Source organism: Drosophila grimshawi, unplaced genomic scaffold (genome assembly GCF_018153295.1).
Source record: "Drosophila grimshawi isolate 15287-2541.00 unplaced genomic scaffold, ASM1815329v1 contig_311, whole genome shotgun sequence".
NCBI lineage: Eukaryota > Metazoa > Arthropoda > Insecta > Diptera > Drosophilidae > Drosophila > Drosophila grimshawi.
In genome coordinates, this window is record NW_025063098.1 from 17,143,526 (window position 1) to 17,160,605 (window position 17,080).

The 17,080-nt window shown below is 38.6% G+C and overlaps 4 protein-coding genes across 4 annotated transcripts; 3 read left to right on the forward strand and 1 right to left on the reverse strand.

Annotated features, from left to right (window-relative positions):
- Positions 1-417: 417 nt before the first annotated feature.
- On the forward strand, positions 418-1,489 carry LOC6567266 (pyrroline-5-carboxylate reductase 1, mitochondrial). Its single transcript, XM_001993931.3, has 2 exons — positions 418-1,263; positions 1,329-1,489. The coding sequence occupies exons 1-2, from the start codon at positions 485-487 to the stop codon at positions 1,390-1,392; spliced, it is 843 nt and encodes a 280-aa protein (XP_001993967.1). The 5' UTR covers positions 418-484; the 3' UTR covers positions 1,393-1,489.
- LOC6567265 (pre-mRNA-splicing factor 18) lies at positions 1,464-2,563 on the reverse strand. Its single transcript, XM_001993930.2, has one exon. It carries the CDS (start codon positions 2,516-2,518, stop codon positions 1,502-1,504), a length of 1,017 nt encoding a protein of 338 aa, XP_001993966.1. The 5' UTR covers positions 2,519-2,563; the 3' UTR covers positions 1,464-1,501.
- A 133-nt stretch (positions 2,564-2,696) lies between these two features.
- LOC6567882 (coiled-coil domain-containing protein 124) lies at positions 2,697-3,679 on the forward strand. Its single transcript, XM_001993929.2, has 2 exons — positions 2,697-3,266; positions 3,334-3,679. Exons 1-2 carry the CDS (start codon positions 2,809-2,811, stop codon positions 3,512-3,514), a joined length of 639 nt encoding a protein of 212 aa, XP_001993965.1. The 5' UTR covers positions 2,697-2,808; the 3' UTR covers positions 3,515-3,679.
- Positions 3,680-11,386: 7,707 nt separating this feature from the next.
- Positions 11,387-15,859, forward strand: LOC6567881. The gene is made up of 3 exons (XM_032740082.1): positions 11,387-12,716; positions 12,771-13,720; positions 13,804-15,859. The coding sequence occupies exons 1-3, from the start codon at positions 11,387-11,389 to the stop codon at positions 15,823-15,825; spliced, it is 4,302 nt and encodes a 1,433-aa protein (XP_032595973.1). The 3' UTR covers positions 15,826-15,859.
- The last annotated feature ends 1,221 nt before the right edge of the window (positions 15,860-17,080 follow it).

The window sequence follows — 17,080 nt, forward strand, 5'->3', positions numbered from 1 at the left end:
ATATAGCCATGTTCGCCCGTCAGTTTCTATGTAGTATTTGAAAGCTATCTTGATGAAACTTGGAATATAAACATCTTTTTACGGTAGGTAGCACATATGTCGGAGCTGTATTAAATCACTAACAACAACACCAACAAAATAGAAATAACGATTGAAAACGATTTTCAAAATCAATGCCTCGGATATGATTTCGCTTCTAGATTGGTACTGCATTTCAATTTAGAAACACGATTTTCCCTCGAATTTGAGTGTCCAATGCTTATAAGTATTTTTCTATTACTTTTGACGGTGAATAAATAAGTGAATTAAACCCAAGATTTTAAATACCTTCCGCTAAGTATTAAAAGTCCTTTCCTTTATGTGAAGTAACTTTCCTAATAATTTTTTTGTGGATTTCTGCTCTTTCCGACAGTTGGTCACATTATTTGCACATATTTAGTACAATCAATAAGCGAAAATTGGTTTGCATTTGTAAACCGGCGAAATGGCAAAATTGGATGAACGTATTGGCTTTATTGGAGGCGGAAGCATGGCATTCGCCATTGGTTCTGGCCTCATCAGTGGTGGCATTGTGAAGGCCAGCCAAGTTATGGTCTCCGGGCCCCACATTGAGAATCTGTCCCGTTGGCGTGATTTGGGCACTTCGATCACTGATGAAAACTACGATGTCATTGAACACACAGATATCATTTTTATTTGCGTCAAACCGCACGTGTTGGAGCCATGTGCAGCTCAGCTCAAATACAAACATGTTCCGTCTGCCAAAGATGCCAACAAACTGTTCGTCTCCGTGCTGGCCGGAACAACATTGAAAACGCTCGAGGAGAGATTCGCATTTATTGAGGGTTTGGGATTGAAAATGATCCGAACAATGCCGAATACATCGATGCAAGTGGGCGAAGGTTGTACGGTATACTCTGGCAACTCGCATGTCTCACATCAGGATCTAGAAAAGGTGCATCTAATGCTGAACTCCTTAGGATTGGCCCAACAAGTGCCCGAATCGATGATTGATGCAGTCACTGGCGTTACTGGCTGTGGTCCAGCTTTTGTATATACCATCATTGAGGCACTGGCCGATGGTGGCGTAAAACAAGGCGTTCCCCGACAGATGGCCATTCAGTTTGCCGCCCAGACATTGCTGGGAGCATCCAAAACGGTGCTGTTGACCGGCAAGCATCCGGCAGTACTACGTGATGAGGTTTGCTCACCAGGCGGATCAACAATTGTCGGCGTACACGAGCTGGAAAAGGGCAACCTCAGGTAATTGCTGGAAATCTCTCTCATCAAATGAGACAATAGAAATGAATTTTTCCTATTGTTTTTAGAGCGACTCTTATAAATGCTGTGGAAAAGTCTTCGTTGCGTTCAGCGGAGCTGGGTAAAAAGTAAAGTGACAATATCGATAAAGATGCTCATCGACAATTGAAGTTATATCTATATATCCATGACAAACAGTTCCATTAAAATATACCATATTCAATGATAATATTATTTATATTTATTCACGATCCTTCTTGCTGACATACTCAACACACTTGGATGGATCGGTGGGAAAGTATTCCTGGCATTTGGTCATCAAACGCTTCAGGCCCTGAATATATTTGCGTTGTGTTTCATCGTTCATCACATGAGCCACATTCTTGGAGAAGATCTTCTCGCGACCAGTTCTCGCGTGAATGCCCACCATGGTCACGCCAATGGGCCACGGAGCGTTGCCAATGGCCATTTCTAAGTAGGCATCACTCGCTGAGATGTAGTTGCGATTGAGCAGATGCTTGCATATATCCCGCAAGCTGTCCAAAATATCCTCGGGCAGCGTATGGTGCTTCAGTTTGCGAAACAATGGCTTCACATACTCCTTGGTCTGGGTGTAAATGACGCGAGCCATTTTCACCTTGGTCGACATTTTCTCGTGCTTGGTGTAGCTGGCAATCTGTGCGTTCCACAGCTTCAAGAGAAATGTGAGCAGTGTTATTATCACATCCATATCGTAATCCTTGTTGCGACCCATCTTCTGGGCCATTGTCTGTATGCTTTCCCATGAGATTGTCTCGTCCAGTTCGGCAAAATCAGATTTCTTATCTTCCTTCGCTGTGGGTGTGTTCGCAAACATCTCTTGCAGATACGCGGCATCCACTTGTTCCATTGCCTCCTGGAAATCATTGCGGAATCCACGATTCGCCTCCGGTTGTGAGATCTCACAGATGCGCAATCTATCAAATGCCTCCGGCTCTGTCTCACCAAAGAGCAGGACAGGCTCGCCACGCTCCCGCAGGCGACGTATGACCTCCAGGCGTGGCAGTATATTTTGGCCATCGGCCACAAAACTGTAGGCGCCCTCAGCTCGGGGCGAAACAATCAATTCCTGTTTTTTGTAGCCCACTTTTTGTAGCACTTCTTCGGTGTCCTTTGCACTGAGTTCGCCGCGGCGAAAATACTTTTTCTTTTCGTCAATCAGTTGCTTCTCCTCAAGTAATTTACGCTTGCGCGCAATTTCCGCTTTTAATATATCCATTTTGTGTTGTTGATGTTATTGTAATTATTACGATTATTGTGCACAACAAACAATACAACCGAGAAGTAATTTCGAGTATGACCAAAATACTGAATCACATTTTAATACCAAACTTGAGGAGAGATTTAGTATGACCGTTTTTTAATACTAAGAGGGACAAGAATTAGTTCAGCCCTGGTTATCATATGTTAACAAAATTTTGTCGTACTTAAAAGAAAAATCACATCCACCTACACTGGCCAATATAGCTTTTGTAAACATACAAAAAGACAAAACAACAACAATACACAATGCCAAAGAAAATGGGTATAAATTCGAAAGCAGCCGAGGCCCGCGAACGCATCAGCGCCAACAAAAAGGCGACCCAGGAGCGCAGTGTGAAAGAAGCGGAAGATCGTTTATGGCGAGACGATGACAAGAATTTGGCCAAGAAGCAACAGCGACGCGAAGAAGAAGAAAAGAAACGAGCGGAAACAGCGCGACGCAAAGCGGAATCGAAGGCTTTGCTGGATGAGGAGGTGAGCGCGATAAGCACACAACGCAAGCAGCCGTTGGCCAAGATAAATCGTCAGCAGATCCTGGAGGAAATGAGTCGAAAACAGCGCGTCCTCGAGGCCATCAATGAAGCCAACAAGCCACCGCCAACGCGAGTCGTCGTCCAGCAGAATGTCATCGAGGAGAATTTAAATCGATCTCTGGCTGATACGATGGTTGCCACAAATGTTGATCAGGCCCTGGCTGTACTTACGTGAGTGCCACCAAAAATCCTATTCCATATTTTAATTAATTTGTTAATTTTGATTTTTGATTTCAAGTGTCAATGACAACGAGGACGATAAGCATCCAGAGAAACGTATGCGGGCAGCCTATAAAACATTCGAAGCAAATAATATGCCACGCATTAAAGCTGAGAATCCTTCATTGCGTATGTCTCAGTGGAAGCAAATGTTAATGAAGGAATGGAACAAGTCTCCCGATAATCCTTTTAATCAGTAACTTGAGAATTTGTCGTCGCCGGCTGGAAATCTCAACTGCGTAGCAGTCGATGCCAGCACCCCCATTAACTGGAGAAAATAGAGAAAAAAACAAAACAATTTTGAAATTGTTCTTTAATTTATGCTTAATTTAATTGTAGAATTGAAAATATATTTACCAATCTTATTTATTATTCGGTTGATTCTATGGTCTTATTAATTTATCTTATCTTTATCTTTATCTTTGTTTTTTTTTTTTTTTAATGTGTCTCGATCTTGAACAAATTTTCTTCCATGTACATTTATTGGGCCAGGGAAGATTACAGCAAAACGAACTATTTCTGAAAAGATATCCAGTCTCATTCAAATTCGAGTCAGAGTTCATACTCATGGAAAACCAGCCAAACGAAGCAAACCGAACCGTTAACTATTTATTTTCTTTGGATGCGGCGACTTGATCATTACGAAGAAATTGTCGGCATGTAAGACGTCAATTATATTTCCATTTATTGCCAAAATACTAATGTACATAAGTGTTGCGCAATAAACAGCAAACACACAAACAAAGCTTATATACCTTTATTGCACCCATGTGTGTAAATAAGTGTGTATGAAATGTGTACATTAACTTGTAATAAAGAGAGGCATAATTGACGACCGCTTTTCTTTGCCCATTAAATTGTCAATTTTTTGTTTGTTAAATTATTATTATTTTTTTTTTTTTGCTCATAACTAGTTCCGGTTGCGTACTTTTAATATGATATAAATGTACTATATATTTTTTTTAAACCTCTCATTTCGCTTTCACCATATATGAAACTTATTTTTTTATGCACTTAACTTAAATATTTTCCAAATGACTTGCGAATCATGCTAAATGGAAATTTTTGTAATTAGAATTCTCGCAACTTTATGACAAATCGAGATATTCCTTAATATATAAATTATTATTAAACTTTTCAATTTAATATAATTTTTTAGATCAGATTAAATATTTGTATTTATTTAATTCGCAATAAAAACTGTTATATACAAAAAAAACAATGTTGTGTGAATAAAGTCCACAAGAGCTGAGCTTAACAGCAACAGTTTTAACAGATTATGTTAACCAGGCAGCTGGCGCGCACACACAGCTCATCGAGCCATTCATTTGGATGTGCTTTCTTTTTTAATAAAAATTTCTTTAGACGCATCGGTGCTTCATTCTTCATTCAGTGCGAGACCGTTAACAGTAACAGACGCGTCGTGTTTGACCAACGTGTGCAAGAGAAATGTAAAACTTGAAAACCAATACAATATTGAAATTGTTGTTGTTAGATGTTGTTATATGTTGAGTGTGTGTGTCGAGTTCAACTAAATAAAAAAAAGAAAATTAACAGTCGGTAGCGACGAAAGACGCAAAGACGTGCTTGGGAAATTAATGAAATTTCGTATACCGTCGCCATCGGAAATCGCAAACGGTAATTGTGACCTCTCTCGCTCTGTCGTTTTGTTTTTATTTATCGCTCGGTCAGCGAGTTCGAATCGCGTGAGGATTTTCGGCGATATATCACATATTATATATATGCATATAATAAAGGATTGCCAACAATTCAGAAACCCAATAATTGGTTTTGTGAAATCTTTAAGTCCAAAGTTATTGGTTACGTTTGGAAATTCATTTTACAGTTATATCTACATATATATGTAATTAGTATTCTGTATGCCATTTTGTGCAAGCGACAATGCTTTGCATTATCCAAGTTTGTGTCTTAAGTCTTTTGTTTTATACCCTATAAAAGTAGAAATGTAAATTGAAATTTTACATTTACATGTACTTATGTAATGGAATATACGTAACATATCAATCTACTTCATTCATTGGAAAATATTGACTATTTACAATTGCAATTCTAACTGTCCTTATCAGTAGCTTACAACATTCTGTTTATATATATCGATTTTAATACGTATTTTCATTAGTAAATTAGGCTTTGTATGTACATTAATGAGCATAAGTGGCTACTTACATGTATATGTTGTATTTATATATACATTAGTTGCGGCTTTCATCTAGAAATGGTCTGTTTTTCTTGTTGATTACTTTTATTACCACTTTTTGTTTTTGTTTTTTTTTTGTTGCTGTACCTTTTGACACACATTCGTATGAATCTAGAACTTGTATCTTTTTTTATTGTATTATTTGTACTACCGCTTTAGTTGACTATGAATGCGAACAACATGTTAATTTCTTGGCCCTAATTTTCTCATTTAACCTTAGATATACAATGTACACACATAAATACATTTCATACGTACAAATGATCAAGTTATTATGTCTGCCTGCAATTAATCACGAATTCTCAAACTCACGAGTCTTATGCAAAATAACTAAAGATTGCGTGTTTGCTTTTTCTTTGGTAATACACAACATCTATACACATTACTGTGTGTGTGTGTGTGTTAGCGCATCCAAAGTTAGTTGTTTATACTATTTTGTCCGTTAAATATTATGTACATTTTGTGGCACACACATTTATAAAGCAAGCAAAGCACTTTGATTTTGTAAATCAGGTAAATGGACCATTGAGTCTATTGTCTATTGACTTAAATCCATTGCAGATAAAGTAAAACTTAAACAGTCAACGAACCTTCTATAATATTATGGCACGCACGAGCGCATTTATATCAAGTGCACTTCTGCTATTTATCAGCCACGCAACTTTTTCAATGCGCCAAATAATCAAGGGACCATAAAAATGTACGTAAGCGTTTTAAATCTATTAGATTGTTAATAAGCAATCCATATACACGATGGTTAAAATTCTTACTAAAAATGAGACAAGAATCCTAAGAGAAAATCAAATATTTTTATCGAATCGATTGAAGCAATTAATATTCATATCCATTTTGAAAAGACGCTGTAGACTAAGACGTCACTTAGCTTAGTAAGCTTTAATCGAATAAGAGGAGGATCCACTAGATTACATGTCTTAAGCTCGGAACACAGAGAAACTCTCAACACGACAAAAATTCTTTAACTCGTAAATCAACCTTGACTATAGAGCTATAAACTTAGAAGGAGGCACAATGGATCAAACCAGATCGCAGTAAATGCAACACCTCAATAATAAATAAATAAATGATCCTATTTCGATTGGTATTAAACTGATAGCTTCAATCTTATTAACAATCATACTTAATTCAATGCCAAAAACGTTTAAGTTCTTCATCATATGGACATTCTCTCATTTTTATTCAGCATAGTTGTCGTTTTCACCAGCTGGCTTTTATGTGAGAGTCGTGTGTCGTGTGTTGTCCACTAATAATAGTGTTGGTATAGCATATAAATACTTACTTTCATGCAAGTGCATAATTTCTGTATTACTTGCCGTTTATCAACAGCCACACGAACTTTATTTGACTCTTCAGAAAGCTAAAGACAATTTCACTGTTTCTTTTGCATTGTTTGTGGCGATATTAAAGGAAAAGCACAGCCAAACAGCACACACTGCTACCTTATATATATATATATATACATATATATATATATATATTTAGCAAAAAGTGTCAATACTTTTCATTTTGCTTAGTGGGCTAATGCATTTCTGAATGCAAATTAACTGACCTATTCGTAACATTCCTTTGCAGAGAAAACACTGTGGTTTAAATTCGGCTATATATATAAATATATATATATATATATATGATTATATATATGAATAGTACACATTTTCTTGCTTTTTATAGATCATAGGATTTGAGGGGTAATAATGATTCACAGTGCTTTCCCAAACCAATTTTATGAAATTCCAATCAACAAACTGAAACTTGCTGTTGAACAACCACAACAAGGCATCATCATCATCTTGATATATGTACTATGTATGTATATATGTGTATACATATATGTATATGTGTGTGTGCGTCTGCCTGTTCGTGTTTGTGTGTGTATTTGTATATCTTTATGTAAATTTGAGTGGTCGAAGCCGATTACGCACCTTAAAAAGTGAAATTTTTGCCATTGTTTTATTTGGCTTTCTGTTTCTTTTTTGTGAAGTTTATCATTTTGCAAAAATTTAAAAAACTGATTTTACGGTATTTAGTAAAAGTAACTATACTTTCAATTAGGAAGGAAATGCTCAGGCAGAATAAATATGCTTTAATTAGAAGTTTAACAATCAGAAGAACCTACTCTATTTGTACATATTTTCTATGAAAGAAATAATTTGTTCACAATTTAAACAAATAAATAAAATCACCTATTGCGGGGCTTAGGAAAAATAACTAACTAACGAATCAATTAGAAACCAAATGTGCATAACGAATATCGGCTTTGGCCGTAAAGCGAATTGATTGAAAATAGTTTTCTGTTGTACAAAAAACGTTTACAACCGAGTATGAATAATATACAGTATTGACATTATAAAATAATGTAATAAGATGATGTAGCATTTTCATAAAATTACGAAATTAACTTTGACAATCGGTCGAAAATTTGTCAGCTTACACAAAACAACATTTTTCACAATCAGAAGAATAATTTATTATTATTTCTATGAAACACACCTGGTGCCACAAGTCAATGAAGTGTGTTTATTTGACCACACTTAAATTACCAAATTACCAAAAAAAAAACAAATGTATGTACCAAAAGATAATAAACATAACAAATCACACAAAAATAGCCTAACAAAATGCATGTGTAATCATTTTTGAATAGCCCGTTGGCCAGACTGTAAGCCAGGCCCAAACACATCTGTTGGGCCATCTACACATTCCATTCTCAAAAGTCACAAATGGTGGTGGTTTTGTGGCAGGCAATGCAGGCAGTACTTGGACATGAACGAGGTCAGCTCTTCTAATGACTAAGACACTGGATGCTATATGGTTTTTGTTTCAGTTTCAATTTGGGGCTAAGTCTGCACGTGTTAAATTCAAAAATATATATATTGTTATATGGATCGTGTTATAAGCAGAACCAAAATAAATTTCACTGATTTTCATTCCGTTTTTTTTTAATGTATCTTGCCGCTCTGTCTTCGCCACTTAGTGTTGGCTTCACTGTGAAATAAAAATTGTTTGGTTTTGTTGTTGTTTTTGTTGCTTGTGGTTAAAGTTGAGCATAAAGTCGTTGTGTTTGTGTGTGTGTGAGTGTTTGTGTGTATGCGCGCCGACTCCGACGTCAGAAGTTGAGCGAGAAATTTTTGACTGTCAAAAGTGAAAGTTGCAGCTGCAGCCAATGCCGTTGAAAGAAATGTAGAAAAGCGGTAGCTGGCTAGCTGGGTAGCTGGGTAGCTGAAGCCCCGCCCGATGAATCAACTTACAACACTACGCAATAATGGTAGAAGCGACAGTATAAAGTTGAGTCTTGCGAAGCGCCTTTGAATTTTTAAGCTGTGCAATTAAACTCTAGACTCATTTAAGACACCAAATTTTCGTTATTATGTTTTGTGTCTCATATTTAACTTATTATAGATATTATATCTCTATGAGATATTTTATTTGAGCAAACACAAATAAACACAACAGCAGCTGATTGCATGTGGCTTATAATTAACTTGAATGGATTTCTTAAATACAGTTTTTAGTTTTTTTTTAGCAGAGCACATAAAAAAAAAAGCAAAAAAATTTTAATAAGTGCAATATGTAATATTATGAATTAACATCGTTTCGGCAAATGCCACTAAATAAAAAGTGTGTCAATGCTTAACAGAGTTCAATAAACTCTGCGTCCATAAACAAAAACAAATAAACAGTAGAGAGCGAGCAATGCCAAGGCAAGTTGGCCATAACTCTCTTTTAATATTTAAATTTAATTAAATTAGCACTTTCTACACGACTTGCTCTGCTGCGACGACCATTGGCGGTATCAAATTTTCTCGGTGGTTCATATTGAATAATAATTTTGAGCAATTAGCACAGTGACCCAAATGCCTTTATTAAGAGAGCAAAATAACTTTGAGCATTTAAGGCAACGGAAGCAAGACTATCACTAAATCAATATGCATAAAATTATGTCCAAACATAAATCATAAAAGAAAAAGAAAAGTCAATTGCACACACACACACATACACTAACACACACGTACTAGGTTATATAAATAGGCACAAGTTTGTGTCTGAAGTCTTTCGTTTTGCACCCTAGAACTGAGAAATGCGCACTGGTCTTGAGCGAGGAATTTGAGCTGCCTTATTGACAGGTTTTTCGTGTTTAACTTAAAACAAAATCGAACACATTGGCTTCATTTCTTGCTCTGTTCATATTTCGCATATCCTATACACCTGAAAATTGCTAAAGGGAGTATCGTTAACATTAAGCCGATTCAGATTTATTAAAGAGTAGAATAACTATTTTAAGAAACCAATAAGCGTTAAATATCAATCCCCGATAAATATATTTTAATATTCTACTTACTTCCTTAAATAATAATTACTTTAGCAATTAATACCAATGTATCAACAAACAAATTAAAGACAAGATATATTTTATTATAAATCAAAAATTAATTACAATTATGAAAATTTAAATGCCTTGTAGCTTGGACTTAGTTACAGGGTATTTACTAGTCGGTTAAAATGCCGCCTTTGTTGTTTGTTGTCCACGGAATTATCGATGGTGCGTAGCAAAAATTGTCAAGTAAACAAGTTTCCTAAAATATGACCCATTTACCCAGTTAACCAGTGCTTGGATCTGTCATATTCAGGTATTTGTGGCGCTTAAATGCAAATAGCTGCTACTTACTTAGTTATCTGAGTTTCGATTGTCAGCACAAGAAACTTGTTTAATGCCCAATTATTCGACGACACGCTCTTTGAGAATAATTGACAATTCGTTTGACAATTTAAATGAAAGTTGATTGCTATCTCCACGCACCACTTGCACCACTTGCTGCACCACTTGCACTCGCTCAAAGCAGCCGCAGCAGCAGCAATAAAACTAGTCGCTGCTCAACGGACATGCAGAGCGAACGATTGTGGTAATGAGTTTGTCATTGATAATTGCCAATTCACAATTCACAACTGTCTTGCCATAAATATTTCTTGGCTCTTAAGAGCAAATCTTGACTAATTGAGAGACATTACTGTTGTGAAGAACTATTAAGTGATATAAGTTATAAAAACAAAAACCCCCATATATGTAATATAGTAATGGATATACTAGTCGGAATCTATATATATATATATATATTTTTTTTTGTAGTCGTATATGGGTGTAGTGTATAATAACGAGTTCAGCATCATCTATTTTAAAAATGTTCAATTTTTCTTTTATTTGTTGACTGTTTGTTTTGATGAAAAGCAAAACATGAAGTCGCTCCTCAATACTGCGAGTGCCAGCACCAAATTTGGATAGCTCCAGTTGAATTGGCATCAAAGCTACTTACTAAAGTTGTAATCGCTATGCTAAGGGGTATCATCATCATGATCATCATCACGATATACATATGTATGTACAAACATATGTGTTGACAACGAGGCGACATGGAACTGACATATTATGTGTTTGACAAAGACGAGCATTTATTGTTCATGTCCAAGGAATATATCGTATACGACTGCTGTAACTAAAGCTTATGTATTAGTATATAAGTAAAATTCCGGTATGCATTTTGAGAGTCTGTCATCAATCATTCAGTCCAAGGGTGTCCCTCCTAGATCTTATCATTGCAAACACTCAGAAAAAATTATTTTCGCTTTGAGGAGATTTCCGGAGTGTAGACACAAAGTGATTTAGATTAAAATATATGAGAAAATTATAATTAGGTACGCTATAGAGCCAGTAATTAATGTAGATTTCAAAGTACATTTGATAGAGTAATTAAGATTAAAAAAATGGTTCTTTCAGATCAAATAGTTTTTTAATACATTTTTATATATTTCGTTCTGTGCAGCTACTAAAAACATCCGCAATATGGGAGCCTACCAGCTGGCTATCGCTGGGCTGCTCATGCTGGTATGCAGAATAAGTGAAGCCACGATATCCGATCAGACATCCTCGGCGCTGTTGCCATTGGAGGCGCGCAACGTGGACTCTTCCGGCGAGGAGGATGTAATCTCCAATAGTTATGTGCTGCCAAATCAGATCTTTAACGATGGCAAACCCTATTATGCGCGTCAAGATCCCGTCTCGGGTCAATTGGATTTCACGGCCAAGAAACCGGCGGGCATTGAGCCGGAGGTCAACGAGGTGCTCAACTCCAAAGAGAAGATTGTGCTTAGCAGCAGCTCAACTCCAAACATTCACGACTTTCTCAATCTGCCCGTCAAGTACTCGTCATCGAAGTTTGTGTACCCATTGGTGTCCAGTTCGTATGCCAATTTGAAGTATCAAGGCAGCAATAAGAACTACATTACGAACAAGAAACCCACTATGGTGGTAGCACCGGTTACTCCAGTGGTATCCAACAATTATTACACGGTGACCACAACCAAACTGACTGCAGTCCCACCAACCGAAGCGGGTTACTATTCGAGTACAAAGAAAGTACCAACAAGGACAAGTGCAGCTACCAGCACCAGCACATTGTCAACCACAATCCGGACGACACCAACAACTACAACCACATCAACAACAACAACAACAAGACAAACAACAACAGGACGAACAACGACCACACGTCGTCCTTTCATTCAAGCGATATCCACAACGCCGCAACCCATACGAACAACTACGACACGAAAGAAGTTCATGCCGATTAGGAAACAAACCATACAAACTACGACAACGGCGAGGATAACGGAGCAAACGGCTCCCTCCAAACAGCCAACAACGCCCAAACAGCAACCGAAGCCCACCCAAAGTAGCAGTGATGTCAAGTTTACCACCCATCATCCGACACCATCGGCAGACATCTTTCCCACAGAGCCAACGACAACGACGAAAATGTATTCAACACCTAGGAATGACATGATTGCCTCTGGTCCCACAACGCCCCGAATCTTAACCACCCCGCATCTTAAACTGAATGCCACCAAAATACCAAATCTAGACCCAGCGGATGTCTATTACACGCTGGGACAAAAGAACACAAAGGCCGAGCAGGAGCAGCAGTCGGCTGCCAATAAGAAGCCAACAATGACATTAAGCGATATTTTCAACAATCTGGCCGAGGAGGAGAATGCGGTGGCCAACAACTATCAGCAGAATCAGGGCTTTGATGCCCAGGGTAATCTCATTGAGCCGATAGCACCCTCCCAGCCATCGCCGTTTGCTATGCAACAGCCCCACTCACAGCAGACTCGTCCGATGACAATGCATCAGAATCAGAATCAGCAGCTTTCACCTGGATTACATTCGGGTCCGCCAACACCAACACACTACCCAAATCCAAATCCCAATGAGCAGAAGGTAACCGCGGGTAGCCTGGAGAACTATGGCAATCAGTATGTGTCGTACCAGGTGCAGCAACCGAATGTGATGCAGTATCGACCCATACCGGGTCAAATTAACAATGTGGTCATCTCACCTGGACAGCAATCCGCCTCGTTTGTACTGGGTAGTCAACAGCAAGTGAGTCACAGTCATCCTGGCAATTTTGGCAATGTGGAGAAGGACACGGGACCTTTTCCGCAGGAAACGGCCGGCGTGCAGTACGGTCAGGTCATTAATGAGGAGATCAACATTAAGCGTCCACAGCCTCCCACACAACAACAACAGCACCAACAACAGCAGCAACAACAATTCCCATCGCCACATCAACCAACTCCACCAAGCAACCAACAACAGATGCCCAATTATCAGTCCAATATTAAATATCAATCTGTTGCACCTGTCGCGTCTGAGGCAACTGTAGTCGGTACTGTGTTAGGAACCGGCATTGGAGTTGCTCCTGGTAGTTACCCAGAACCACCACCGGAAGCACCTTCGCCATATCAACAACTACCGTTGATTGGTTCCAATTCACGTCCAGCACAAAAACAATCAACTAGCCATCCAAATGCCCATCAAAAGATGCATCCCACTTTAGCAGCCCAAAGTGAGCCAACAGACAAGGACACCAAGGAATTGTTGGTATCCAGCAATATACGCTTTCCATCCAAGCAAGAGGATTCTCTGGAATTGGCCTCGACTATGGTTGCTTCAGGTCCACCGACTTCCGCCCATATCAATGGACATGCACAGCCGTTGAGTCTGCAGCAGATCCAGAACGCCAATCCTGTGGTGTTTCCCAAGCTCAGTGACGATGAGGGTGTTCAGATTCAACAGCACGAAGTAGTCAACCTGAAACAGCACGAGCAGCACTTGGTAAACTATCAAACTTATCGATCTTAATCGATGTCGATCTACGTAAACTTTTTGACTCACTTCGATTTCTTTCACTTTTGTAGAAGTTCCCAACTCAACAACTGATCAACAATGAACAATTGGCTCAATCACCTTCCAGGGATATGGAACCACCACCACGTTATGCTCCATTGCATAATCCATCCCAGGCACCATCGGCTCCGGGTAAACCTTTCTACATGGAATTCGATCGCAAGTCTCAGCATCCACCTGGTCCACGTCCCAACGTAAATCTGCCTAATATTTTGCCACAATTCCGGCCCAATGCCAAAATCTCCGCTGGTCATGGACATGGCCACCTAAAACCGGAGCCTGGAAACATACGTCTGCCCATGCAGGGAGGCAAACTACCATATAATCCTTCAACTCCCCCACAATTTGCGAACAGACGCCAGCCGTTGCAACAGCAATATTTGCAGAAACGTTATCCTCTAAATCGAATGGCAGAATATGAACATGGGCCTCCCGTCAACAGACGTGTCTACCGCGTACCCCCGAATAATGGCCAAAGGCTCCCTCAGCTGAGGGATCGCATGTATCCTCGTCGCCCCCAGGGTCCCATGCGTCCAATTGATAACTACTATCCAGTTGAGCGGAATGCCCCAATTGCACCAGAGGCAGCCAAACTGGTTAGTGCTGATCTAAGTGATTTTGAGGAGGAGGATTTGGTTATTAATGATCCACCACAGGCACCCACCAAAGATATGGCAAATAGTCCAAATGACTCCAAGCTGGAGGCAGTAATAACACTGCAAATGCTGCAGTCGCAAAAGAAAATTAATAACGGTGAAGACACTGGAGCCGGCGAAATCCAAGTAACAGCCGATAATGATCCACAAGAGGCAAACGATCAAAAGTCCGATCCAAATAATATATACGCAGTGTATGCCTCAAAAGCTGACACCATGTTGCAAACGAATACCGATGGACCGTCTGGAGTGGAATATCAGAATACACCCTTCTCCGTGATACGCGATCAGCCCCAAGAGCCTATTTTAAAGAACAAGAAACCGCAATCGTTGCAACAGCAATCAAAAATGCAACCACTACACAAGCAAAAGTTTCCGTATCCGATCGAGAAACCAGATCCATCCTACACTGAACTGCAACAGTCAGCTGTAAGTGTACCCGGTGTCCTGATTGCGCCACGTATTATCAACAGTGCCATGAATACTGGCACAGAAGCACCAATTGCGATTGCCTATACACCTACCGAACCGAACCCCTTCTCAAGAAACGGTCCCGCGAAACAGGAACCGCATCATTTGAACAAACCGAATGCAGCTGAGACACAAACCGAGGAAGTGATGGGCATTGATTTTGATTTACGTGGCCACAACTATGAGAAGAACTTTATGGCACCGTTTTATCCCAGCGTCAGCTTGGGTGGCGCCAGTGGTGCTGGTGGTGTGACCAATAATCCACCGTTAACCAACTGGAAAATTGTGCCATCTGCCTCCAATCAACAATTGTACGAGAAGAATAATATAAATCGTGCCGATGTTGACAGATCTGCGATAGATCAAAAGAAAATTGAATCGAAGAATTCGACTACGGAAAAGTATTCCGAATTGGATCATTTCCAGCCGGAATTACAGGGCGGTTTCCGGCCAATCTATCCAGCTGACTATATGCACTTGCAGGAGCAACAGCAGGAGACTACTTTGAGCAACGAAAGAAATAAGCCACTGGCTCTGGCACTGGTGGGATCACTGACTACACAAACACCCCAAACTGTGACTTCAGTTGGGACGACACCTAACCCGGGACCATTGGGTGGTACCCCAAAGACCACTGTAACGTCAACAACGACAGCGAAAACCACTGCTGACGTACAGCTGAAAAGTGAGGCTCAAAGTACAACAACAACAACAAAATCGCCAGTTAACCAGCTAAGACCGACAGCAGCCAAAAAGTCGACATTTGAAACGAGTCTGGCTGCTCTACTTTTCGGCGATGATGATGAATATGAAGACGGTGCTCGGAAGTCCGTTCAGAATCCGAAGCCCGCCCCGAGGCCCATAAATGTGGCACGTATGGGACCGCGTAGTCTATTTGCCAGATAACTGCTTTAGGCACTATTTGATTTTCTTAGCAGCATTTTAGATTGTATTATTTATTTGAAAAAAAAAAACATAAAAACAAAAAAAAAACTAAGATGTGTATAAGACTTGTAAACGAATCATGTAATAATTGCGTTATTGCAGCTAATCTTTAGTCGTAAGCGGACAGACATGCTTGACGCTAGCCACCAATGAATGAACTTACACCTAAGACTTTTGTGAGTCTGATTTGAAATACATAAGAATTTCTTGTATGTTTTCTTATTGGACTCCCGAATCGTCGCTAAATAATCAAGAAGCATGTATTCAAATCTACGTACAAACCTCTTCTACAATATCTACCGAACACGCATACATATTTATTTTACTTATACATATAATAATAATAAAAGTCGGCAAATCAATTTGCAAATCAATCGAAACAGTTTCTTTTGGCAATATGGTTCTTCAACTTTCCAAATTAGCAATATCTCTAGAGAATGTTGCACTCAAAATGATGACACAAAAGTTGTAAAAAAAAAACGATCGAAAATTTAAATCTGTAAGCCGAAATTATTGTTTGAAGCACCTTTTTAGTCAACATTTAAAAAAAAAATGGTGGTCGTAAAACAAGTCCAGATAGTTCGCAATTTTGATTACTTGAAAGCAAATTTTTTCTTATCCCAAATGCTCAATTATTTAAACAATAAAACTGATAAAACAATAAAAATATAAACAAGAATTTCTGTACTTGTGTTGTTAAATTAACGATTGATTTTTAAACATATATAGAGATACTTAATTCAATAACAAAATAAGCTCAAATTATATGAATAAATGAGTAGGAATTGGAAACCGGCTGTACTTGAATTTAGTATACCGTTTTTATCTGAGTGTAGATGAATAACAAAAACCGTACCCATTTTATGTTTAAAATACATATTTATTATAAAACTCGGTAATGGATATCTCCACATTTGGAGCGTGCTCACAATCGTATTTGAATATGTTTATGATGGACACGATTTTGGGAAACCAAAAGTCTGTTAAAATGCCCATATTAATGATGAATGAATTATACTTAATTGTAGTGCTAATGCAATGTTAATATAATACTTGAGTGTTACCATTAAACAGTTGACATAAATAAAATATTTAACAATGGAAATTAACGTGCAATTTGTGGTTTTCTTTGATGATTTGAAGGGTTTAATTGTTAAATTTAGTTCAAGACGCATATATACAACTTATACCAGTACTTAAATATATATATGAACAG

Coding starts and splice junctions, on each gene's coding strand:
- LOC6567266 (XM_001993931.3), top strand. CDS start 485: ATGGCAAAATTGGATGAACGTATTGGCTTTATTGGAGGCGGAAGCATG. Junction 1,264..1,328: donor CTGGAAAAGGGCAACCTCAG/GTAATTGCTGGA, acceptor TATTGTTTTTAG/AGCGACTCTTATAAATGCTG.
- LOC6567265 (XM_001993930.2), bottom strand. CDS start 2,518: ATGGATATATTAAAAGCGGAAATTGCGCGCAAGCGTAAATTACTTGAG.
- LOC6567882 (XM_001993929.2), top strand. CDS start 2,809: ATGCCAAAGAAAATGGGTATAAATTCGAAAGCAGCCGAGGCCCGCGAA. Junction 3,267..3,333: donor CAGGCCCTGGCTGTACTTAC/GTGAGTGCCACC, acceptor TTTGATTTCAAG/TGTCAATGACAACGAGGACG.
- LOC6567881 (XM_032740082.1), top strand. CDS start 11,387: ATGGGAGCCTACCAGCTGGCTATCGCTGGGCTGCTCATGCTGGTATGC. Junction 12,717..12,770: donor GCCCCACTCACAGCAGACTC/GTCCGATGACAA, acceptor CTGGATTACATT/CGGGTCCGCCAACACCAACA. Junction 13,721..13,803: donor AACAGCACGAGCAGCACTTG/GTAAACTATCAA, acceptor TCACTTTTGTAG/AAGTTCCCAACTCAACAACT.